At 36.9% G+C, this 27,288-nt stretch overlaps 1 protein-coding gene and 1 non-coding gene across 2 annotated transcripts in view; both read left to right on the top strand.

Moving 5' to 3' along the window:
* The window catches only part of LOC121407084 (protein broad-minded-like), a 30,215-nt gene extending 3,293 nt beyond the window's left edge, over nt 1–26,922 (top strand). Inside the window, exons 2-18 of the mRNA XM_041598011.1 lie at nt 726–914; nt 3,627–3,782; nt 4,727–4,928; nt 6,366–6,566; nt 7,780–7,858; nt 9,114–9,282; nt 9,802–9,934; nt 10,558–10,614; nt 14,773–14,875; nt 15,611–15,748; nt 16,261–16,341; nt 16,728–16,870; nt 17,412–17,530; nt 19,096–19,297; nt 22,144–22,284; nt 24,922–25,002; nt 26,697–26,922. Of these exons, the coding sequence (XP_041453945.1) occupies nt 766–914; nt 3,627–3,782; nt 4,727–4,928; nt 6,366–6,566; nt 7,780–7,858; nt 9,114–9,282; nt 9,802–9,934; nt 10,558–10,614; nt 14,773–14,875; nt 15,611–15,748; nt 16,261–16,341; nt 16,728–16,870; nt 17,412–17,530; nt 19,096–19,297; nt 22,144–22,284; nt 24,922–25,002; nt 26,697–26,840 (2,298 nt within the window). The 5' untranslated portion in view covers nt 726–765 and the 3' untranslated portion in view covers nt 26,841–26,922. The remainder of the gene's footprint in view (nt 1–725; nt 915–3,626; nt 3,783–4,726; nt 4,929–6,365; nt 6,567–7,779; nt 7,859–9,113; nt 9,283–9,801; nt 9,935–10,557; nt 10,615–14,772; nt 14,876–15,610; nt 15,749–16,260; nt 16,342–16,727; nt 16,871–17,411; nt 17,531–19,095; nt 19,298–22,143; nt 22,285–24,921; nt 25,003–26,696) is intronic.
* On the top strand, nt 13,576–13,652 carry TRNAT-AGU. The gene has a single exon. It is a non-coding gene; the product is annotated as a tRNA-Thr (tRNA).
* Nucleotides 26,923–27,288: the final 366 nt, after the last annotated feature.

Raw genomic sequence — 27,288 nt, 5'->3', positions numbered from 1 at the left:
CTGAACACATGGTATACTGCTCACTATGCACACATTATCAACAACAGAATTGTACACAGTGTCTATTGCATTGATAAACTCAGTTCATGCATGCACATCGTTCTGATATGTACTTAACACTGGGTTACGTTAATGAATTGTCAGTGAATTTGTATGCTTATTTCTATTACTCTCTCTACGTCTTTATCTCTCTCTCTCTCTCTCTCTTTGTTCAGCGGCCACATGGTCTAAAAATGGACGAAATCTGTTTGACTCGAGAATGTAACTTCCTATGGAAGGCAAAATCTGCCAAAATCCAATTTGATTAACATGTAATTTTTGTTAGTCTTCGCCTGCCTCCGTTTCTCATCCAAATTCATTTTGATTTGATAGACATATTGTCCATAATTAGTGACCATAACCTTTAGAAATAGCGCCCTCTCGTGCAAAGTCTTGAAATAGTTAAATTGCCATAACTTCCTTGTTTGAATTTATTTTGGTCTCATGTTTTCAGGGTTTGCCAATTGTATCATTTCACATACTCCAACTGTGTTTTACGCATCAGTGATCATTCCTTTAAGAAATAGCGCCCTCTAATATTTTGAGAATGTATATCATCTAGAGTTTTCTCTTGATCTCCTGTTTCTTGCCCTCTATTAAATCAGAGGCGTCAATGCATGCACATCGTTCTGAAACGATTGCAGTTCTAGTTTTCCTATATTTTCATTCTGGATTTTGTCTTGCAGATACATGTAAGTTGCCAATAAAATTTAGCCATCAGTCATCATGGCTGACCTGGATACTGACGTTGACCTCCTCCCTAGTATCAGGCAGCTTGTGTCCAGTGTAGCAACGTCCATCCAACGGTCATCTAGCTTAGCAGCAGCTGAGGATATGATGATCCATCTGGAAGGCACGGATGAGAACTTCCATAGGTAAAGCCGAGTACAAGGGTTATTTTTGAAAGGGAAGTTCACCATGATAATGTTGTTAAAGAGGTTCGATGAAAATCTGTAAAAAAAAACAATTGAATTATTAATTTTATGATTACTTTTTTAGTTTCGCCATATACATGTTAAATAGGTATGCACATTAAAAATCAGATTTGATATTTTATCTCTTTGAAACAACCTCGCAAGACGTCAAAAAATATCTGCGCCTCTAAAACCCTACATCTAAATAATAATCTTATTATATTGGATGGCTCAGAATGGAATGCCAGAAATATTCCAAGAGCTTGGGCAAATATTCCCGAATCGTAGATGAGTGGAATTTTGGCCCTAACGAGTGGAATATTTCTGGTATTCCATGAAATAAAGCAATCCAATATAATTATTATCATCTATCCCACCCCTAACAATCAAAAGGAGGGAGAAATTTGATTGAACAAGTTCGCATTGCTTTCATTATTTGTATATTTCATTGTTATATATTATTAAGCCTGAGTCAAATCGATTTTAAAATCGGTGTTCGATCGATGTCATCGAACACCGGTGCAGATTTTGCAAAATCGGTGCATCGAAAAAAAAAAAAAAATATGTCGGCCGGCCGATTCGTTTGGTTTACACAATCAATCATCAAAATATCAGTAATGTCCAACTTTACTACTACTTACTTGATTTCTATTGCCCCCAAAATGAAACCGAATGAGTAATTATGATGCTATTCACCATTAATTTGAAGTTTATTTCGATCATAGTTCGAGTCTTACTCGTCTGCTCGTGCCGAGATAATTTATGCACGATGAATTCATGAATGGAAGTCATGGCCATCGATCGTGCATGCGCAGTTCTGTTCTTTAATCAAACCAGAAAATGGCCGGAAATTGACGCGATCAACGTAAAATAAATCTTGCTTTCATGAACAATATTAAAATCATGACCATAGAACATTATTTAATCGTAATATTTAACAATAATTTGCATATGATAATCATTAATATGAATTTAGAGCTTGATGTGAAACGTTTGTATTTCGTTTCAATTTTCAATGGCGGACATCTCATGACGATCGGCTTGACTTGAGTCGAGCTATAGTGCATTTGTCTAAAAAAAATAATCATCACGTCAGGATTGATTCTCGAACATTGTCTACATGCAAAAACTCTGTTCAAGTTCGTAATATCACCATATAATAACATTTAACATGACAAAACAGAGAAAATTGCGTTTGATATTTTTTCCCATCAATTTGAAGCTAGTTTGTGCCCATTTTTGGGCTCTGATTTCATGAATGGGAAAATATGTCATACGTCATCAAACACGCATGCGCATTGTGCTTATTTTCTCGGAGCTTGGAGGAGACGTCCAGAGATGGAATAACAATAGAAATAATCCCAGTATTATTTCTTCCATATGAACATAACATACTTTGCTGACATCGTCAATATTCTTAGTATGACCATAAAATCTTGTTAAATCGTAATAATTTAGATGAATTTAGGGCTCGATTCGAAACATTCGTATTTATTTTGATCGCATGCTCATAATTGCGTCTAAAAACTGGATTGTCATTATTAGGATTAATTCTCGAACATCGTCATAACTCATATTCCACAATCTTTCCTCACAATCGTTATATCAGCATTGAATAGCAATTCAAATGACCATCCAGAGAAAATTACATATTTATTCCCATAAATTTATTTGGAGCTCATTTTGGATCCAACTACACAATCTCAGGCAAGTTACAGCGCTCTCCGTTGATTGCACTTGTTTGCTGGCGCTGACGCCAAGCACGTTTGTCGTTTCGGGAGAGTGAGTGTACGAGCTGCGGACGGGGCTGGTGAATGGACTGCGAATGCTAGTCGACCGAAAATCATTCGGATCGACTCTGCGTGATTCATGTCTTTATTATTGTTTCATTTTGAACTTATATGTTGTCATCTGCAAATATCATTGTTGAAGATATTTTGGGAAGAATTCTGCTTTGGTCCCTGGCCTTTTTTGTGTGTTTTGTGATCATGGAAAATACAAACGAACTTTGCTCTGTCATCTGCTTGTGCAACGCTCACCCGGCCAACGCCAGCGCATACCGTCAGTGCGTAGTGCATATGCAAAGCGCTTCGCATCGACGCAAAAACAAAAGACTAAATTTTCCCCGCCTTTAATATTCGATGCATCGATGTTCGATCGAATTAGAGCTGTCGAACACCGGTTTTCAAAATAATCGATATGACTCAGGCTTATATATTATACGCGTTGTATATTTCACGCATTCGCGCTTGCGCACTATACTGTTAAATATGCTCATAGATTATATTCAATAGCAAAATTTGTACAATAATAATAATAATAATAATAATAATTTGACCATTTATATAGGGCAGTCATTATGTAAATATACTCTACTGCGCTGTAGTGTAACAGAGCTCCCAACAATGCTACTGCTCAAACAAATTAAACAATTATGCATATAATACAATTAACCAAAAACTTCTGAAAAAAGATGGGTCTTCAATAGATGTTTATGGCAGATCTTGGGGCAAATTTAGAATAGATGGTCACCCAATAGTATTCTATTTTGAAAATTTTGGCTCATGAGGATGAAATCACCCATGGCTGTGCTCAAGAACTTAAGCAAATGTATCTTCTGTACTTGATTTTGAAATAATGATAATAAATGTTATATTTTCAATATTCTTTCAGGTATGAATTAGTTAAGTATATCAAGGGAAGGATTGAGACTGTGTTAGGTCCTCTCATCGAGGAGGAGATCGAGAGGAGAAACCTAGATTTGCCAAACAGAGCCACTGAGGAAGCAATGGTTCGAGATGTGACGGAACGGGTCATCAATGATCAGCTGTGAGTATACACCATAGTCCAATAACATAAACCTTAGCGATTGATCATGGGGTTCATTATACAAATGATTGCATTGTGTATGCAGGGAAATCCACCCAATGTCAAGCTAGGTGTGGATTTATTGTGAAATTTGTCACCTGTTTGATTGCGTTTTGCCCCAGCTGTGTATGGGTCAGTGGGAGTGTCAAGATGTCACTGGCACTGACAAACTCATTGCTGCCAAGTAGTACTGATTTTCAGTGATTGGCACTGAACAATAAGAAGAATCCTGGTACTGATAGTTTCATGCAAAATACTGATTCTAAAGTTTCAGTTTAATGCTTTCTGTGGTGTTTGGAATTACAAATTTCCTTATCAAAGTACTGATTTTTCAGCTTTTTAATTTCTAAAATACTGAAATATTCCTGTTGATGTTGACAGCTCTGCAAACCAAATGGCAGTGAATGGACTGGTGACTTTACTTAATGGTTTTCTTTGATAGTCTTGATAAATATATAGATGATAGTTATGGGATCATAATACAAAAGTGTAAAACAGAGAAGGTATCGAAAAGGATTTCAGTACACAGTTCAATTCTGTTGAATAATATTCCATCTGCAGTAATTAGGGTTGCAACCTTGCAATCATTAATTTCATTGTATTGGAGAAACCGTAGATCTTAACCCAGGTTATAGGACTCAACCCGCTAAACTTTATTTTGTTTTTATCGTTCTAATTTGTTGTCCTTTGCTTTTTTTTTCTTTTGTATGTGTTTGAATGTAGCAGGGCCCTCTGGGAGAACAGTGTACGTCACTGATGAGGATAGCCTGGATAAGACTTTATAATAATAATAATATAAAGGATTCAAAATCTCACAGTAAAATCTTTTTATCTTTCTCACAATGGGAATTATGACTTTTAATCAATTTGCCGTCATTCTTTCTTTTAATCTTTTGCCTAATCAGGTGCACGGACATGATGCATTCGTTGAAGGTCAGCACCCGTAGTGCTGTAGATCGCCTGATTCATGCATATGATGACGACAAAAGGCAGCGGACCAGTCAAGGTTCTTATGCCCCATCTTACCGGTATCCAGAGAGGACCACCAATAGTTTGAACCCCTCCAGTGGTGATGATGAATCCTCACTAGATGACTCCTTTAATCAGGTAAAATGATCTTCAGGGAAGTTTTTTAATGAAGAAAATAGTGATTTTTCGCTGAATTGTTTCTTTTGAGCCAATCAGATGCAAGGATTTCAGTAGCTTATAACAGTTATCAAGTGAAAAATCACTATTTGTTTGATGATTTGCGGATTGGACAAAAAACTGACGTCGGGCAGGAATGTCATACTCATTTCTCAGCAATTACACATTTTTTTCCAGAGCCATTTGGCATATATGTACAGACACTAGGGTGGCCATTTTTGTCTCACCTGCGAAGCAGAGTGAGACTATAGGCGCCGCTTTTCCGACGGCGGCGGCGGCGTCAACATCAAATCTTAACCTGAGGTTAAGTTTTTGAAATGACATCATAACTTAGAAAGTATATGGACCTAGTTAATAAAACTTGGCCATAAGGTTATTCAAGTATTACTGAACATCCTATTAGAGTTTCATGTCACATGACCACGGTCAAAGGTCATTTAGGGTCAATGAACTTAGACCATGTTGGAGGGATCAACATCGAAATCTTAACCTGAGGTTAAGTTTTTGAAATGTCATCATAACTTAGAAAATATATGGACCTAGTTCATGAAACTTGGACATAAGGTTAATCAAGTATCGCTGAACATCCTGCATGAGTTTCACGTCACATGTCCAAGGTCAAAGGTCATTTAGGGTCAATGAACTTTGGCCGAATTGCGGAAATCTGTTGAATTCCCATCATAACTTTGAAAGTTTATGGATCTGATTCATGAAACTTGTACATAATAGTAATCAAGCATCACTGAACATTTTGTGCAAGTTTCAGGTCTCATGATTAAGGTCAAAGGTCATTTAGGGTCAATGAACTTAGGCCGAATTGGGGTATCTGTTGAATTACCATCATAACTTTGAAAGTTTATTGGTCTAGTTCATTAAACTTGGATATTATAGTAATCAAGTATCTCTGAACATCCTGTGCGCATTTCAGGTCACATGACCAAGGTCAAAGGTCAATGAACTTTGGCCGAACTGGGTGTATCTGTTGAATTACCATCATAACTTTGAAAGTTTATGGATCTGATTCATGAAACTTGTACATAAGAGTAATCAAGTATCACTGAACATCCTGTGCGAGTTTCAGGTCACAGGTCATGTAAGGTCAATGAACTTTGGCCATGTTGGGGTTTTTTGTTGAATAACCATCATATCTCTGTAAGTTTATTGGTCTATTTCATAAAAAGTGGACATAAGATTAACCATGTATCACTGAACATCTTGTGCGAGTTAGAGTAGTATTCAAAGTCAGCACTGCTGCTATATTGAACCGCGTGGTGCAGGTGAGACGGCCAGAGGCATTCCACTTGTATAGCATGCTGTTCACACTCAAGATTTGAGATCATTACCACGAATGATATTTATTTTCAACACCCCCCCCCCCCACCCTCGCCATTTCTGCAGAGCTCTTTCATGTTCATGAACCAAGAAGAGTTCACCACTATTACAGAGAACCTGGACTGCGGTCAGCCCCTTCAGCGGCGTAGGGATGCCTTACAGACCCTTCTCCAGGTCCCTCCTTCAGATGTGCTTGCCTGTGAGAACTGGAGCAGGATGAAGAAGGGACTGGTAGCTGCTCTAGCTGATCCTGATCAAATCCTATCGGTAAGTATGGCAGTGAGTCCAAACTTCGCGGATGTCCATACTTCGCGGACGGTCATTATCTAAAAAACTAGCCAATATCCTTAAAGGGGAACGAAACCTATGGAACAAATAGGCTTGTGTAGAAAAATAAAAATCAAAGAATAAGAATAAAGAAAGTTTGAGAAAAATTGGACAATAAATGAGAAAGTTATGAGCATTTAAATATTGCAATCAGTAATGCTATGGAGATCCTCCTATTGGCAATGCGACAAGGATGTGTGATGTCACTGATGAGCAACTTTCCTTTTGGTGGACTATAAAATACCCTCAAAATGTCTCTTTTTGCTTTTTCTTATGATGATACAAACTCTTTATCCATGATGTATTTTTAAAAAATATGTATCACATGCCCTCATGTAGAAAGAACACATGATCTATGGATACATGTGATAAAAGAGGCAATTCAAGTGAAATATATACTAAAGTAATGGGGAGAGTTGTTCATCAGTGACATCACACATCCTTGTCGCATTGCCAATGGGAGGATCTCCATAGCATGAGTGATTGCAATATTTAAATGCTCATAACTTTCTCATTTATTGTCCGATTTTCTCAAACTTTTGTTGATCTGTTTCTTTGATTTTTCTGTTTTCACACAAGCTATCTTGTTCCAATGGTTTCATTCTCCTTTAAAATCATACATCATCAATGTGAAAAGCGACCTAAAATTACCCTTCAGTGAAAGTTTCTTTAGGATGAGTTCAGTATTCATGAATATATTGGTTTTGTGCGCGAGTTAAGTGCGCGAAGTTTGGACACCTCATCATACATTTTCACTTTTGCAGAATGAAATATGATCAAATAAAACAAGGCTTCAGATACTTATCTTACCTTTTCTATTGTGAATGCAATTTTTTTAAGACTGAAAGATGATAAAATCAAATGATGCTTCAAAAGAATGATTGTGTTGATTTTTCAGATGTTTTATTTGGAGAGTGGAAAATGATCAACTGAAATAACACTTCAAATTATTCACTGGACTTATTTTATTGTGGATTTCGTTTTTATAGCATGAAATCTGAGCAAATGAAAATGAAGCTCAAAATGATTCATTTTACTTTATTGTGAATACCGGTAGTATTTATCAAGGATGAAAGATGATCAATTGAAATATGGCTTCAAATTATTTTTTTGGATGTTTGACGCTATTGTCATTTCTCTTTGGAAAATATAGGATAGCAGCTTGCGATTCCATGCCAGGATGTTTGGTTCCAACTCCCACAGTGTGATGAGAGAGATGTATACCAATCTTAGTATGTTCAGCCTTTCATTGAACTTATTATTGACAGGTTACTGTATAAGATATTGTTACAAGCTACTGAAAAACAGAAGAACGTAGCATTTGGTATTAACATCAAGTCTTGTGATAAGGGCCCTTGAAAAGATTAGCTTGTGAACTGACCAAGGTTTCCTATTTGTAAAACATGTCATCGATAACAATTGGAAATTTCTCAGACAAGTTTATTATCAGCCAAAGAAACTGTACATGGTTTCTATAGCACATACATGCTGAAAACTGTTCTAATAATTTTGTATTTTTATTAAATCTAATGAATTGGACCCTCGTTTACATATTCCCTTTCCCTGACACCCCCCATGACCCAAATCACCCTTGTCAGTTTTCATTCTATCAATTGCGATGCCATGAAATCATGTGTAAATGCACTCAAACCAACTTCATGAGAATAATTCTCTGTTCAACCGGGGTATCATATGTTAAACCAAATGAAATTTGGTAACAAAAACCACCTTTTGTGTGGGACGAGTACAAAATGCATGCAGGTATACGTCAAAATTGAATATCTAATAGGATTTTAGGGCTATTAAGAGGTTAAAAAGAAACAGACTGCTGAAAGACCTTTGAAAGGCCATGAATTCTGGTTGATCTTTCAGAGGTCTCTCAATGAAACTACGATGGTCTTTGAGGTCTTACCCGTGTCCTGACCAATCTTTCACTGGTCTTCATGGGCTCTGAAACTTTTTGAAACAGTTCAAAACAGTCTTACAGGAAAATGTTCTTTCAGTGGTCTATCAGCAGTCTTTCAGCGATCTTTCAATTAACTTTCAAAGGTCTTAATAGTCTTTCAATGATATTTTGGCAGTCTCTCAAGATTTTTGTGAAAGTCACTGTAAGACTCGTGAAAGATCATTGAAAGACCAGGCAAAGTCCATGGTAAGAATTCTAAAAGATCACTTGTTGCATAAAAGATCTCTGAAAGACTATTGAAAGATCTCTATAGGACTAGTCTAAGACCAGTAAGATAAGAAATATTCATCAGTCTTTCAGAGTTCTTTGAGGGGTCTTTCTGAGCCATTCCACAGAGATGACAAATTTCAGTGATCTTGAAGACCGCTGTAAGACCTCACCAATTTTAAGTCTTTCAGTGGTCTTTCAATGGTCTCCGTTCTGTGGAATGGGGGCAACTTGATTTCCAGTGCTAGTAGTCAGGAATGGCTGAATTATCACTATGACAACTAATAAAATCACTATTATCATTATACTCATAGTCGATCATCTAAGTAATGAGTTCAAGGTCCTAGGAAGCAAGGGTGGTATGGCAGTGCAGTATGGGATAGACGCTACTCAGAACCCTGCCCAGAAGCTTTTACGAAGGTTCCGTCTCGTCAACGAGTTCCAGCTCGAGATACCCAAATATTGGATCAGATTTCCTGACAAGTAAGATGATTATTATCAAGGCCCAGATTCATAACACCTCAATGGACTGTATTCTTAACCCAGGTCTAATTTACACTCTGGTCAATGGTTTTGGTTTAACCCTAACTTAGCGGGGGAAAGGTCTTTTCTGTCCACTCTTTACAATTCAGTGTGATTTCCCTGTTTATAAATGACATTTGTGCAATTTCATGTTGGAAAAATAATGACAAGGATGGATTTCAATATAGTCGATCTGTTGATGTTGATTGGATCAATGGTAACTCTTTGTAAGACAGGGCCAAGGATTGGGGTTAGTTTTGCCAGCTTAGCACAAAGAGACTATAGGTGACGCTTTTCCAATGGCTACACCATGAACGTTAAGATCTTAACAACTTTTTAAAATGTTCTGATCAATTTGAAAACACATGTAATAAGAACCTGTTTTATGAACTTTGGACAAAAGGGTAATAAAGCATCCACTGAGCATTTGGCGTGACTTTCAGGTCCGATGACCACATTCTGTTTTCATTTATATTTCAGATTTCTTCAGGATCTGACCGATACATCGCTCAATTTCCTTGTTATGAAGCCAAGTAAACCTTCTGGGGCCATCACACCCATGCACTACATAGCATTGCTGGACCCTAAAGCACTCTGGTTCAAAAAGTGGATGGTATGTGAACAGATCCTTGGTTTTCATTTTGTCCAATTATTTGTATATAGTATTTCAGCTATGACAAAAATCTCTCTTTGCATTTCAGCATTTTTTAAGAATCAGCAGACCCACCCCCCTGTCGTCTTAGGCATCCAAATACCCCAGACTTATTAGGGTTAAATCACATTGATGCTCAATATTGATTAATTGACTAATCATTTTGTCTGTCCATTCTCTTAAAAATGTAAAGGACATCAAACATGTGTTTGTACAATTATTATTATTACATTGTACAAACAGTGTGTATACAAAGATTAAATTGTAAGTAGGAAATGTACAAAGAACTTTTCATGTAACATTTGATGAAATCAAAAGGAGAATATTTGGTCTGATATTGCTTTGCATGAAAAGGGTTGTCACAAAAATATGATTTATATTTAAAAGCAGAATATGCATTTAAAAGTTTCAAGGATTTTATCAGGAGAGAAAAATATAAACATATATCAATATTCCTGAAAGCAATGATTTTTATGAATTGTTTTTTTTATAGTTTGATTAATGTTTTTTTTTTTTTTTTAAGGGGTAATGGTTCCCCTATCTCCCAACCCAGTACATTAGTGTTTTGTTTATCCCCCTTCTAGCATGGACATTACAGCAGGACTGTAATTCTTGGTCATCTCAAGGAGAGAAATACTCTGGTAAGAACAAACGTAAGAAAACTTATCAAAGGATTCATCGTTGGATGATACAAGGTAAATGATTGGTTGTTCATGTTCATAGGCAGGCATCACACAGCACGTGCTGTGTTACCCTCATGGTATTGGAGAAACATGAATAACTAATCATTTACCTTTATCATCCAACGATGAATTCGTTGATTTGGTATATAATATATATGGGATGGCTTGAACCCAGATCACTAATAGTCCAGTCATTTTAACTTTTCACTTGGAACAAATTGCAACAGAATTTATTCCATTGCAGAACATTTCTTTGAAGTCCATAGAAGGCCATACTAAAAGTCCCAGAAAATCCGATAAACATAATGGTAAATTTTGGTCATATTCGCTCATTAAGTTTACGTAGCAGACGACGCTAGTGTATATTATGTACTCAGACCCGATTACAAATCATATTAATTCCGGCCTCGATATACTATAAACATTGACTTCCTCAAAATATCGCTATATCATAAATATCAGTAAGCAAAGAGTTATACTACAAGAACATTGTTATTATTAACATTAAATACATAAATTCGATTCTGTTTGGACTGTATTAATTTTTAACAGAAAAGGGTCTAGCCACGGAAACTATCATATGCTAGTCACGTGACATTGTGCATCAAAATAATGACATTTTCTGCTTGCTCGATCCCAGAGTTCAAGAGAAAAACAAGATGTAGCTATTAGACCTGCCACATCATATTATACTACTTTTTAACTATATACCGAAGTCACATTTTTTTCCGTATTTTGCCAATTAATGGGAAAAATCTGTCAATTTGGAGCCCCTGAAGAGGGAAGGGGTCGATGCGCCGTATTTTGCCAATTCATGGGAAAATCTGTCAATTTGGAGTCCCTGAAGAGGGAAGGGTCGATGCGCTGATAGATTATAAACCTACTCATCTTTAAGTTTCAAATAATAAAAGCGACTTAACCATATAGCAGAAATGCCTTTGGTCTGAATAGGGGGGGTCAAAATCTGCGATTTTGTTTTAAGAAAGAGCAAAAAGGGTGGAGAGACTTCGGGAACCCCTAAGGGAGGTAGGCTTTGCTGAGCCAGCACTTCTTTATTGTAGTTGATAGAGGAAAATCTACTTTTTTATCTTCAAGTGGTAACGAAACACTGAAAGAGGTTTGCTATAGAGCAGAAACAACGTTTGCCTCAATAGGGGCTCCAAATTGGCAGATTTTCCCCATAAATTATAAATAAAATAAGGAGGGGAAAATAGGCAAAAAGGGATGGGTGATTCGGCAAACCCCTGAGAGGTAGGGTTTGCTGTGCCAGCACTTCTTTGTATGTAGCTGATGGAGGAAAATCTAATTTTGTTATCTCCAAGTGGTTCCAAAGTGGTCTACTGCAAAGGGGGAAACGCCTTTTACCTCATTGGGACTCCAAAATTTTACAAGAAAGGGACAAAATACGCAAAAGGGGTGGGGGATTTCAGCAGCTCCCTAAAGGATGTAGGCTTTGATGTGCCAGCACTTCTTTATACGTAGCACATAGAAGAAAGGCTACTCTTTTGTTTCCAAGTGGTTTTAAAGCAATAAAAGTGGCATACACTGTAGCAGAAACATGTTTTTGCCTCAATGAGGGCTCCGGATTTATAGATTTTTCCATAAATATGGAAAAGGGGTGATTGACTTTAGCGAACCCCGAAGGGGATAGACTTTGCTGTGCCAGCACTTCTTTAAATTTAGCTGATAGAAGCAAATCTATTGTTTCTATTGCTTACAAAACAATTAAATCGGTTTACTGCAAAGGGGAAACGCCTATTGCCTCAATGGGGCTAAAAATTGTGCGAATTTTCCAAGAAATGAGCAAAATACAAAAAGGGGTTGGTGACTTCGGAAGACCCCTGAAAGGGTAGGATTTGCTATGCCATCACTTATTATATGCAACGCATAGAGAAAAGCCTGCTCTTTTGCCTCCAAGTGATTTCTAGACAATAACAGTTTTTTTTCTTTGTAGCAAAACACCGCTTTGTCACATTGGGGGCACCAAAAAAGCACGATATTTTTAATAGTTGAGCTACGGATAAGGGGGGTAACTTTGACAAGCTATTGCGGGACTATGCTGTGATGTTCTTGAACGTAATTGCATGCAGCATGCAGAGAAATGCATCCTCTAACTTTTTCTAATAGATTTCATTAACATAAAAGTTACTTTCATATGAAGAAAAAGCCCTTTGCCCACATATCAATTTAAGTAACACGTTTGTATCGCTATACATGTACGTCATTACGCGTGTTAGTCACACCAACAAAGGCGATGCAAGACCGATTTAATATATTGTACTATCTTCAAATTAAGGCATCCAAGCGATCGCATTGCATTTTTGCAGTCGATATTAAAGAAAGACTGGGACACGGAGGTTTGTTTTTGGTGTCACTTTATCGCAATATCGCATAATACATTCGGATGTATTTGCCCTTATTCTAAGCAAGTTAAGACATTAATACTGTCATGAAGCATATCAATTTTTTTCGTTGATATCCCTTTCTTGTTGAATGCTGATATTTTACATTAGTTGTTAATGCTAATGATAAAACAGAAAGATTTCAACACACATGCAAATTTTTGACCGAAAAAACTTAAATTTTGGCGTACTTCTCACATTTTTCGAAAAATATGAACCGGACAGTCCCGGAAACGATTGCAATCGATTTATGATATTTTAATCATAGTGAATTGCGTATTCATTTCAAGATTTGTCCATTATCTGTACAAAAAAAATTAAGGATAAGGCATATAAATTAATTTTGGCAGCCATCTTGGATTTATGCAAAATAGATGCCTTTCCCCTATTCGGAAAGTTTGGGACTTTGAGTATGTTGTACTAGGGACCTCACAGAAATGCATTGTGATTAAAAAAAAATCTGTTGCAATTTGTTCCAAGTTTGGTCAAAATTTGGGCTAAAATGACTGGGCTATAAGGGCACTCCGGTGGTCTAGTGGTTATGACACTGGTCTAGTAATCTAGAGGTCGTGGGTTCAAATCTCACCCGGTCTGCCTATGATTTTCTTTTGACAGGCAGCCACCACACAGCAGGTGCTGAGTTACCCTTGTGGTACTGTTGGAGAAACACAAACAACTAATCATAAGAAAACTAAGTGTTAAGTTCAAGCATACAATATGTTTCTATATAATGGTTTGAGTAATTTTGTGGAGGTTGGCAAAAATATGTGCTTTGGTGTCCGACATACAATCAGTGAATGCAATCATGTTTTTTAAAGAGGAAACCCTGAAAATTTCATTTCATAAACATTATATGCTTTGCACTTTATGAAAAGTTATTATTTTTCCTTCCATAGCATCCATATGGATGCTTATGACTATAGTCATTGTGTCTCATACCTTGCTTTATAATTGTTTTGATCGAGAATGAAATAAATTCAAATTGAATTGAATTACCGATGCAATTAAGCAACCAATTTTCTTCAAAATCTCAGGTGATTCCTGTCCGAGGGAATGATTGTTTTTTAAGTTGAACAATCCCTTTTAACTTGGAAAGGAGATAAAAGTTAGGATATTTGTGTTAATTCAATTGGCTTCGATTCAATTAAATCTATTTTGCAAATACCAATCTTGTACATATTACTATTATTTATGGATTATTTTTTATGGACAATTCCAAAAAGTATGAATATCCAACCCGTGGCGGGATCCAGCTGATTTAGACAAAATAGTATTGAATATTGTGCAAGAAATATATGAATTTAGGCCTGAAGGTTTATTGCATCCAATGCATTTGGATCTGTGACTGCAACCCCTTTTGTAGGATCTTGAAATGATTTATCTCTAATATCTAGGTCATTCTAGGTCATATGAAAGTTGTTGAACCTTTACCAAAGCTTCAGACAGGCTTTTAGTAAATGTCAAATCTTTCCATTTTGCTCCAATAATTCAATATGCATCAGTCAGCAACATGAAGTTTGATCACAATTACACATTTTTAGAGATAGCATCATTATTATCATATCAATAACAATCTAGATATGTCAAATCATATGTCATAAAATTGATGAATTTTTTAAAAAAGTGAGTAATGTGTTCGTGAATTATTATGTATTAAATCAAATGCTGACTTTGATTACTTTTTAATTTTTATCTTGCATTTTATTGTCCTCAGCTTGTGAATGCGGTAACCCAATGTTTAGACTTTGTAGATTCCCGGGCTGCTTGGCTGGACTCCGTGAATGATCTCTCTGATCGCTTCAACATGAGCACACTCGGTGAGGAAGTTAAACATTACAATTGAATTAAAGGGGTCTGTTTCATGAAGACTAACAATTATTGTAAATTTGCTATTGTCCAAGGAAACCTTGACTGTCATTGCATGCTGAGACATGTTACCATGGTAATAATTTCCAAGTTACCATAGTTGTCACTCTTTATGTTACTCTTAAAAGGGCCCCATATTTTAATGATTAGATTTTATTTTAAATAATTATTGTAAATGCTGATGGCCAGATTAAATTATGGAAGAATTTCTTTCTCCAAATGATTGAAAAATATCATTCACTAATCTATAGTTTAATGGCTTTATCTTTTACATCATGCAGCGTCATGTGGAGCTGCCTAACATAAATTTTAAAATCAAATAACAGCATTACCTTTTTTTTGTTGTAACATGTTTTTCTTTTTAAAAATGTATTTATTTAGAATTTTTTTTTTTATATATCTCTCTTTCATAACTTTTACAAAAGTACATGTATTGGCAATTGGATGAATGTAGGTAGGTTGGGGTATCAAGAACAGAGTAATTTTAAAGTAATTTTTAAAAGTACAAATATGGTGATCACTGAATACAGTTTATCGTTCCCAGAGGGAGGATATGGTTTTATGGTTCACGTTGCCAAATTCCTTTTTTGAAGGGGGAGGGTGCACAAGTTTTTCAGCTCTGGTCAAGCATCTCATTCAGAATGTTACCTAATCACATGATTTTTATTTTTTCTCTAACTGTGCAGATTCTTCTCGTAGAACTTCATACACTGAGAAGGAGCTTGAGTTCCTGGTCTTCATTCAATCTCTGTCTATCCTTGGTAGACTTCTAGTCTATGCTAATGGCAGGAAACTCTTCCCCATCAAGGCATGTGGCAAAGAAGGTAAGTCTATTGTTATCAAAGGCAAAGGTTTCTTTTCAATACCAGGGTAGCATTTTATCAGTAATTTTTGTCAGACAACTCAGTCATGACATCATTCCTTGATTTTGATTTCCCGAGATGCACTGTAGTGGTAACTGTCTAATACATCGTCCGACAAGTCCTTTCATGGAATGTTTCCCAGAATGGTGCCAATGTTGCCATGGTCCCTGCCCAAATGCTTTTGTACTGAATCTGCTCTTACTGTAAAATAATATCTTAAGGGACAAGTGATTCTGGTAGAAAATTTGTAGTTACTGAGTATTGAGCAAATTAATTATGGTGTTCCTGCCAGGTTACATTATTTTCCCAAGCGTACATATTATACATACGTTTATCTGTGTTGTTTTCTGCAAGGGGCTTTGACTTTGATTTCTGTTCATTCGTGAATTTAAGTGTGAAATATCCATAAAAAATTGTGTCTTAAAATGTTATTACTTTTTTCACCTCCTTCCCTTCTAAAAAAATAAAATCAGTGACTCTAACAGGGCTTGTGAGGAGTCTATTGCCATTGATAACCAAGAGGTCATTCCAGGTCAACATGCCTACTGATACTGGTAAGTTAAGCATAATTTCTATTCTGGGGAGGATCTCCCCAAATTAGCAAGGATTAGAATCCATAAAAAATAAATAAAATAAATCCAAAAACAACCCACAGATGATTTTTTTTTAATGAATGGGGCTTGTACTTTGTTATGATAATCCAGTCAAGTACTGTAATGTTAAAAATTTTTAAGGGTATCTTAGCATGCCTGTTACAATAAACAGAGTAAGATATCTCCAACAAGCGTATCTGTACACCAAATATCTTCCTTCATTAATGATGTTTATGGTCAATCCCTCAAATGTAAGTAACAAACTCAAGTATTCAAATACATAAAGAATGAATAAACGCATCACAAGTCAAGATTACTTGAATGTTCTGCCCATGATGTGTTTGCAGGTGCTCCTAGCCCAGCGATGCTTGTTACCGAGATGTTGAAGATCATTAGCACAGATAGGGCAGCATGTGTGGAATGCCTCTGCAAAGATGAGGTGGTCTCAGACATTCTCCAACCTGTCAATGACTGGCTCCACAAGGATCAGGTAAGGTGAAAGGTCATATCCTCAGGCCTGTCAATGACTTGCTCCACAAAGATCAGGTAAGGTCATAGGTCATATCCTCAGGCCTGTCAATGACTGGCTGCACTACTATCAGGTAGGGTTAGAGTTCATATCCTCAAGCCTGTCAATGACTGGCTGCACTAGGATCAGGTAGGGTTAGAGGTCATATCCTCAAGCCTGTCAATGACTGGCTGCACTAGGATCAGGTAGGGTTAGAGGTCATATCCTCAAGCCTGTCAGTGACTGGCTGCACAAGCATTAGGTAGGGTAAGAGGTCATATCCTCAAGTTTGCCAATGGCTGCAGAAGGATTAGGTAAGGTCAAAGGTCATTGTCCTTAATAAAAATATTTGGTTGTATAGCATTATCTTGTACCAATTGACATCCCTTGGCACCTCCAATGGGACCTGTATACTATTACCCTGCCTAGCCATGATAGTTACAATAATGGGGAATTTACCAGAGCAAAGATTTATGAATATTACTTGTCTGATTGATTGTTTTTATGCTTTACATACATGTAGCCATCCAGTGATCTGACAATGCTGTGTGTAGCCGAGGTACTATCGGCCATGGCCAGCTGGGAGACTGGCACTAAACTTCTACTCTATGGAGAAAATGGCTCAACATTCCAACATACTCCGTGAGTACCTTTTCCATTGTACCAAGACACGGATAACAGAAGGACCTAACACACTTTTTAGTGATTTAGGGATTTAAGAAAATCACTACCAAGTAATCAGCAACACTGGAAACCATGTAGCCTGAACAACAGTTCAGCTTCTTCTTGCATGTTAAGCAGAAAAACTTCCATCTCAATAGATTTTTGCTTGGTAGAAAACTATGAAGCATTATTTTCTGAGAATCGCTGTCTTTTGTTAAAGGGAGGTTGAACTGACTGACACTTTTTGTCTCACCTGCGAAGCAAAGTGAGACTATAGGCGCCGCTTTTCCGACGGCGGCGGCGGCGTCAACATCAAATCTTAACCTGAGGTTAAAGTTTTGAAATGACGTCATAACTTAGAAAGTATATGGACCTGGTTAATAAAACTTGGCCATAAGGTTAATCAAGTATTACTGAACATCCTATTAGAGTTTCATGTCACATGACCAAGGTCAAAGGTCATTTAGGGTCAATAAACTTAGACCATGTTGGAGGAATCAACTTCGAAATCTTAACGTGAGGTTAAGTTTTTGAAATGTCATCATAACTTAGAAAATGTATGGACCTAGTTCATGAAACTTGGACATAAGGTTAATCAAGTATCACTGAACATCCTACATGAGGTTCATGTCACATGACCAAGGTCAAAGGTCATTTAGGGTCAATGAACTTTGGCCAAATTGGGGATATCTGTTGATTTCCCCTCATAACTTTGAAAGTTTATGGATCTGATTCATGAAACTTGGACATAATAGTAATCAAGCATCACTGAAAATTTTGTGCAAGTTTGAGGTCTCATGATTAAGGTCAAAGATCATTTAGGGTCAATGAACTTTGGCCGAATCGGGGGTATCTGTTGAATTACCATCATAACTTTGAAAGTTTATTGGTCTAGTTCATTAAACTTGGACATTAGAGTAATCAAGTATCACTGAATATCCTGTGCGCGTTTCAGGTCACATGGCCAAGGTCAAAGGTCAATGAACTTTGGCCGAATTGGGTGTATCTGTTGAATTACCATCATAACTTTGAAAGTTTATGGATCTGATTCATGAAACTTGTACATAAGAGTAATCAAGTATCACTGAACATCCTGTTTGAGTTTCAGGTCACATGATCAAGGTCAAAGGTCATGTAAGGTCAATGAACTTTGGCCATGTTGGGGTTTCTTGTTTCTTGTTTTGCAACTTGGTAATGTAATTATTGTTGTAGGAATGTGTAGGGTAGTATATTAGCATGTTATCATTCAAGTGGGCATGTTTTTATGAGACTTCACTGCTTAGAAGCAGAATACTTGCATTGTGGATTCCGAACGTAGCCAGATTTGAGTAGTTGAGGATTTGAGATGGTGTTGTTAACAAGGCTACTGGTTCAATACTGCTTTAAATCCTTCGGGTTGTCGACCCTTGACATCCATGCTAATGACTTTATAAGTGACAATCATGTGAGAACCTAGCACATACAAGCTTTTTGAAATGTATGCTTTCATCTGTCACAATTGTTCTATGTCTCCCCCCCCCCCCCCCGCCTTTTCCACCATGCAGGACTGCTGCTGTGCATATCATCTCTGAGTTCTGCAACAGGGCCATGGACCAGCCCATAGCCACAGAGTTCCAGACCCAGCCTTCTAGGCCAGTCATAGGGGTCTTCTTGTACGTGTGCCGTCAGCTCTACAGTACCTCTGAAGGTTTGCTGATACTCCATCCATACGGCCTTCACCATTCGGTGGCAAATGCTTGGAGAGAGGTACGTGTATCAAAGACAACAGGGGAGTGTTTCATGGGCCACTGATTTTCTTGGATAAATTTGTTCTGAGCCAATCAGATGTATGGATTTTGGTAGCTTATAACAGTTGTCAGTGACAATTTGTTTCATGTAGAGCTCCACAGTTAGACCTCACTTGTAAAGTTGTTATCAAAGGAGGTGTAAGAGATAGTCAGTGGCTTTTTAGTACCTCCAATGGTTTGGTACTCCACCCCCAGCCTTGGATAAGATATTTAATTGTCCTTCTTTTCTGTTCATACATGTGTGTTTCAAATGTTATTGCATTCAGACATTGATCATTATGATCCTAAGCTTCATGACAGTAAAAGAATTTTATTGAAGTATTGAATGAAAGACCATTGGAAAAGCAGGGCTTGAAAGATTAGGGTTTGTTTTGTGCGACATAAATGACTTTAACATAAAAATATGTATATACTAAAAACTAAACAATAACAGAAATATTATCTATTGCATAGGATGACATGAGTATAGAACAAAACAAAGAATATGTGGGTGAATATACATGTATAAAAGGGGTAACTGAACAAGTTTCATTATTGATCGATGTCAGATCTTGGGACTGAAATTCCCAGTCTGGTAATAGATTTGGTTCTGCTTGAAATGAAAGTAGTTACCACTTGCAATAATCACACAATCATTCAATATCTATATGTAACATAAATTTAATTCAGAGCAACCAGCTCTATAAATGTACATATAGTTAAAGAAATTGAATAATCAGAATTAAATCATGAATCACATGCATATCAACATAACATCAAACTGTATTTAGCAGTTAACATCAGCATGAATTAACCTATACTGAATATGTTGCAATATGTATCTAATGAGAGTGATTTATTTATATTTAATCAAGGCCTAATAATTTGGCATCCAAACGTGACAATATTTTTGGTTATTAATTCCACCAATTAAGTTTCATCAAAAGAGGGTTTATACTTGGATGAATACCTACACTGGACCGTAGTATATCTAATCTGGTTATAATTTAAATAGTTCAGAATAAGGACCCCTTCGACATCGTCAATGACTATCGTTGGTCCGATGAATATAGTCGTCTAAGAGCGAACTGCGGTGGCTTCGACGGCGCGAAGTAAAGCGAGCGAACTCTCGACGAAAAGCCAGTCCAGATTCGCGGACGAAATGATGAGGGCTGAGAGCCACAGTACGAAGATTGCTACGATGAATCACTAGTCACGAACTCTGAGTTCGAGGATGAAGTACGAGCCCAGCTCGTCCCTAAAGAGAGTAAATAAATAACCATCTCCTAATAGACAAGGTCCAGTAATAACACTATAAATGTTCACAAGTCAGTTAAGATATACTAGCTAGAATTCACTGAGCTACTTACGGAAAATAATGTAAAAACAAACTACGGTATCTTTTATCCCTAAATAGCAAAAGGAAATCTCTCTTCTCATAGAAGTATAACTTCTCAGTTCAATGAATATTTACATCAACTATATCATATACAACATCAATACACTGATCCTGGCTATTACTCTTGTTCAGTTCACAAGCCATATATCACATAACTATCAGTTTAGAATATATGGGAATCGTCATTGCCATTGAGCGTATAAACCAACAATTCTTCCATAATAAAATATCTCATTTAGTAACATTTAATTACTTCATCTTTATATCATCACTTCATGTTTAGTTGGTTTCACAAAGTTTTCATTTATGAAATATGATTTACTATACAATACAACAAAGCATTTAATATTCTTTGCACTTTAGTGTTCAATACTCCAACATTAATCATAAGCAAAATAATTACTGAATTTCTGTTTTCTTTGAAAACACTAAGTTTTGCTTTTAATTACAATAATTAATTATACCAATAAAAATAGTGAACTTACAGTTCTTTGGAACAGTCGTGCCTGGTGAGATGAGGGCAGATGTGGTGGCTTTACCTGGCCTGTGCTGCCTGGATCCAGCCTGCCAACGATGGGGATTAAGACTCCGCTGTGCCTGCACTACACAGCCTGCAACATACACCCAAAGTAATGGCCTACGAGAACCACACCCTCACACTCCGAGTTAAGACCAAATGTGGAAGGGTCTTCCTCTCCCGAGAATCAAACGATTTCTGATTTGCTTTTACTCAAACACCACTCCATCATGACTCTCACAAAGACAAAGTCATTAACATTCTCAATATTCCTCTGCTTTACTCTTCCACGCTGAACATATCCAATTAAAACTACTTAACTATCCAAGCTTTAATTTCACCTATTCAAAACTCCCATCTCAAACATTCTCAACAATCTTTTCCTCTCATACATAAAAACAAACATCTATAGAATTTTAGAGACCCATTGAACTTAACAAAATATATCAAGTTAAATGACCCAATGCTCATGACCTAAGATTGTCAAGAAGTCAAAGTAAAATTCTAATCCTTACACCCCAGCGGGTTTGATCACTTACTTAAAGATACAGTTGATTGACTCTGGGGCTATGACAAGAGTCAACCACCCAAATTCCTTTTATTATATACAAGCTGAATGGTTACTAGGGGTTAACACTAAATAGACTTACAGTCGCATTGTGACAATCGATGTATTCCTCCATACTCACTGAGCTCTATACAGAATAATTAGATTGTCTCCTGTAGGGAATAAATTTCCTGGTGTCACATCAAAATTTGCTCCACATTTGCTAAAGACTGCAACACAAGTCCTTTGTGTTGCAGATTCTTACAAAGCACTGTAGGGAACCTAGTTGAGAGCCTTTCTTTTATATGACCAAATATGCTAATCAAGCTAAAATTATTTGCTGTCTGGTCTTTACTTTGCTAGGTAAGCCGAGAGGTTGAAATGGGTGACACACCTGTTATGGAGCAATCCGATGTCACCCCTGAGAATATGGCTGCCAGAGATGCCTTCATGTGGGAACAAAATCTCCTTGACAACCTTCTCAACTTTGCTGGGACTCCAAAGGTAAAGCAAAAAAAAATGTTTACTGTAACAGGCCTGATGACTTATATCTTTTTTATTTAAAAAAATGTTTTGATTCACCTTAATTTTCATTGTTTGGCCTCCATCTTTTCTTTTTACTGGTGAATGGCAGGGTAAATTTTTTTCGATATATCATTGAACATAAATACTGCAAACGAATAGTTTAGGCATGAGGAAGGAAAAGGAAAAAAATGTGACTGACCCATTCCCCCAACCTATTACTGTAAACAAACATTTTTGTTAGGGTAAGACCAAAGTTCTTATTATGCCAAGCCACCATTGAATCAGACCATGACCAAGCAAAATATTTTTCTTGTTTTATTGTTGAAATTCCATTATAGTTTGGTCCAATGTCAGTGGAATAAACAAGTTTCTTATCAATTATATACCATAATCTTCTAAATCAAGATTTTTTTCAGACAAGGGCCCGATACAAAAATATTTGAAGTTTAGCAAAACTGTAAAAAGTCAAATTCTGAAATGTGCTGACCTGATGAGGTAAAGATCAAGTTGCATTTAGTTTATGGAAATATGTTTGGTTATCAACTCTTTCTGCTATGGTTTTTAGATTGCCGAAAAAGCCCCTGAACTCTTCATGCGTTACGTTCGCATTATTGCACATCCGTAGGCGTGTTTCGTTCGCATTTTTGCACAACCACACATTTCCCATAGACGTCCCCTGTCCCATTGTTTTTCGAACAATTGGATGCCCCGGATCGTGCCTAGCTACAATGTATAGCCTGGCGTTTGTGTATACCGTACGTGTACCGATCGATTGATCGCGCGTGCGACATTAGTTTAGCGTTCGACGGATTATCGCAGTTTACAAATTACAGAATCTTTGAGTTTTCCCAAAAAATCAATACATCCTGATCACAGCCAGGAAGTTCATTGAAAAAGGAGAGGAGAAAATTAATAAAACCCTCCTCACAAACAATACCATGGCCAGGTTTATTGTTAGGAGTCTGTGACTCATGGCACGAATGTGAATGAGACCCTTTCAATGGAGTGACCTTGACCAGGCAAAAATTTACTCTCTTTTATTTTCCACTATATATGGGCTATTTTTATCAGATTATCATGATTTGGTATCAATACAAATCTTATATAATGAACAGTCCAAGTGGAAAAATAAAAATCATGCCACTAACACAAGACCAAAGTAAAAGGGGGGGGGCTTAATTTTGTTGGAAGTATTAGGAGAAAGCATTTAGAAAATGTGATTTACTATACATTTTTCCATAATTTATCCAATAAATTTATATACAACAAGAAAGCCCAGGAAACACTCTACAAGTTTGCTACACAACATTTTCTTTCAAAATGATAAGATAAAAAGTTATGGCACTCTAAATAACAGAGTGTATTATAATGCGTAGAGGGGATCACTAATAAAATAATGCAACACACAGGGGGTTTACAGGTGAACGCATGAAGAGTTAAGTAATTACCTCTGTAGAATTACATTGGAACAGGTTCTGTGGTCTAGTGAGGTTGGATTTAGACATTTACCTGAATTTCAAAGACTTCATTCACCCCATGTGCCATGATGATTTCAAGGCATTTATGTACATTAGTCATTCAACACCCAGGTGTATATGGTAAATGAATACCCGGTAAGAAGGTATTCCTTGAATGCTAGAGTGTCTGACTATGGTAGCAGTGCTAATGCTGGGTTTATGGTATGCAGCGCTTATCAACATTGTATATAAATTCATACTGGCATCGGCTCTCCCGGGGAATGGATATATTGTAATAATAATAACAGTAAACTGCTTGTATATACCGCTTAATACATCGGAACGACGTGTCTAAGCGCTTTACAGATATATTATTACCCCGGTTATTGGATTCAATCGGCCATTACCGCACACAATGTGTGCACATCCTCCACTCCCTGGGGAGTATTCCAGTCAGTCGCCTGTGACGCACACACAGTACTGGGACAAGCTTCATTGACTTTCACATCCTACCGGGTACCCATGTAGCACCTGGGTCGAGTGGCAAAGTGTGGATGAACGCCTTGCCAAAGGATGCCAGACCGTGGTGGCATTCAAACACACAACCTTCTGTTTACAAGGCGAGAGTCATTACACCACGGCTCCTCCACTTTATGAAATGACCCCAGACTTTATGAAATGAAGCATTGGAAATATCTGTAACAGAGTCATCTTTTGAGGGAGAGCAAATTCCATGTGCCAGGATAAATTATTTGGTAAGGCCTGCTTAGCAACAGGCAACTGTTGGGCCAGGGAAAGTGAGCTCATTACTTAACTACCGTCAGCCAATTTGTAGTGGCATTACAAAATGACTCCTGCATGGGGAGCGTTTCATCAATATTTTCATCCAACAAGTTGTCAGATTTGACATCTTTCCATGAGTTTGATTGGCTGAGAGGCACTGTTCCTATGGTAACTGTCGGATCAAATGGGACTTGTCAGATAAAACGTCCAACAAGTCCTTTCATGAAATGCCCCCCTGGTCATAAATATTGTTCTACTCTTGGTGATTTGTATCCAAATTTTGTCAAATTTCCCCTGAAAAGAGACGATACTCTGCCTGTAAGCGCTGTTCAGATGTTGCATATTATATTTTATTTGATTTTTTTTATATGAATAGGGCATGCTCCTACTCCAGCAGACAGGTGTAATCAATGAATGTGTGGCTTACATGTATGGTAGATACACTAAGAAACTTCAGGTAAGCTCTTCAAATAGTGTTCAGGGTTGGTATTCAATTCAAGACCAAAGCCACAATATACTTAGTATTCGGCTAGAGTAAAATACTTACCAATATTTTCTATTCAATTGCCCATTTTGGCTAAGTATTTTGCTTAAATCTAAGTCAGCCCCATACCTGGTTTAAGTCTGGTTTGCAAACAATTTACATATGAACATAACACACAGTCATACATGCTGAACACAGATAATGCACACATTATGCATTATTAAGTCTACAATTCATGATGGTACAATTTTTGTAAGTATTTTGCCCAAATTTGGGTTGATAAATTAAGATACTTCGATGTGATCTAAATGCAGGTATAATAATTTGCCCGGCCAAGTAAAATGCTAAATAATTTACTGAGTCAATCATTACTTTGAATTGAATATCAGACCTGACATCTTCTTACTCCCGCAAACTATTTGATTCATGCCATTGTCCAATAGATAGAATTTTGATACTAGCCGATGATTAACAAACAGGTATAGAAAATACACAGTATGATAACAATGGACAGATCAAGTCATACATGTTGGCAAACTTGTGTCAATGCTCAATTAATGATTTATTAATAGGCCTATTGATTTATAGCAATTTTATGCTGGCCTGTTTATAGCCGCACCTATTCAAACTCAAGACAACTTGTGAAGTTTAGGCCTAAACAATACATCTGCTTCGTGAGGTATCTGGGTGCAATTGCCCTCACCCCCTTACCCCTCTGCAACAGATGTCTACATAATTGAACTTTGGTGTGTTATTTATTATGTTGTTTTGTCTTACCTGGAAATTCAATAAATAAACTTAAAGTTTTGAACTCAATGGTGAAGTAAATTCACATTTATGGAGCAGCTCCATATGATCTTCTATGTAACCAGTCACCCAAAACCAACAATCAATCGCCAGGGAAGTCATTCTGTCAATAGCCAAAATGATGATTTGGTCTTTAAAGAGTTAATATTAAAAAAGTTGCTTATCTAATAGAGTATCTCTTCTTCATTCTGTCAAAATTTGAAATTGTAAAGTTGAATAAAAGACATACAAGAGTTTCTTTGACATCATATTTTTCAGACTATTTGGAAGTTTCACCAAGAATGCTTAGTGTTTGCATATCTAATACCAAAAACTCAGAACCTTGTTTTCTCCTTATTCTCTGAAGCTCTCACTGATTTTCTTTTACATTCAACTAAGTTCATGTGTGAGTTTTGTTGATCAATCTTGACAAGTAATGTAGCCTATCATTTTAAAGCTTTAAAAACTCATTCTTCAAGCTCAATAAAATCTTAGGCCCGTATACTGAAGTCAGGTTTAACTTATACCACGGTCTAACTCTGTGCTAAAATTATGGGAGCCAAAAGTTAAAAAATTCTGTTCATATTGTATATTTCTTATGTTACAATTTCATGTCCTTTTTGCTTTCAAAAGGAAGAAAAATGCTTCAGTTATCATTCCCAGACAATTATGAACAATTTGGCTGTCATACGAGTTAATAAATTGAATGTGTACTGTTAGGGATTTGTGCTCCAATTGGCTCTCCATAGTTAAACCGCAACTTTAAACCAGAGTTTAATTTAAACCCTAGTTCAGAATACGGGCCATAGAGTTCATTTTGGGCAAATTATTGTTGGTTTTGATGTAACCGGTCACATACTTTGTGTTTGGTATTTTACCAGGTGAGCAAGATGGAGAAGTTTGGTTATGGTACCATGGTAACGCAGGTATCAGCTACTGCTCCTGGGATGGTTGCCCTTCAGAGCTCTGGTGAGTACACCCCTCCCACCCCCACACTCAAACACACCCACCCATTTTCACTGTGACTCTCCTTGTTTACAAAGGATATTGTGCAAATTTTCTGTAGAGAAAATTATGACACTTATGAATTTCCATATAATAATAATAATAATTGGCATTTATATTGCGCTTTATCAATCTATGACTGTTCAAAGTGCTTCACAATTATTATTATCCGGTCACTGGATTCTTAGCATTCCAAGCAGCCTGTTAGGTGCAAACTTGCTAAACCAACCACAATGACAGTTGCTTCCTACCGGTACCCAATTAGCACGTGAGTGAGAGTGGCAAAGTGTGGATTGAGGCTAGGCCATGGTGGGATTTGAACACACGACCCTCTAATTACAGGGCGAGAGTCAGAACCGCTACACCATGGCTCTTCAGATTGATTGGATCAACCGTAACTGTTAATTAGTTCTTTCTCGTATGATTACTACAAAGGGCTTCTTTCTACTATTTGCTCTCATTCAATTT

Source organism: Lytechinus variegatus, chromosome 2 (genome assembly GCF_018143015.1).
Source record: "Lytechinus variegatus isolate NC3 chromosome 2, Lvar_3.0, whole genome shotgun sequence".
Taxonomy (NCBI): domain Eukaryota; kingdom Metazoa; phylum Echinodermata; class Echinoidea; order Temnopleuroida; family Toxopneustidae; genus Lytechinus; species Lytechinus variegatus.
Note: the sequence above shows the minus strand (reverse complement) of the source record. Positions and strands in the feature narration are given on the sequence as shown.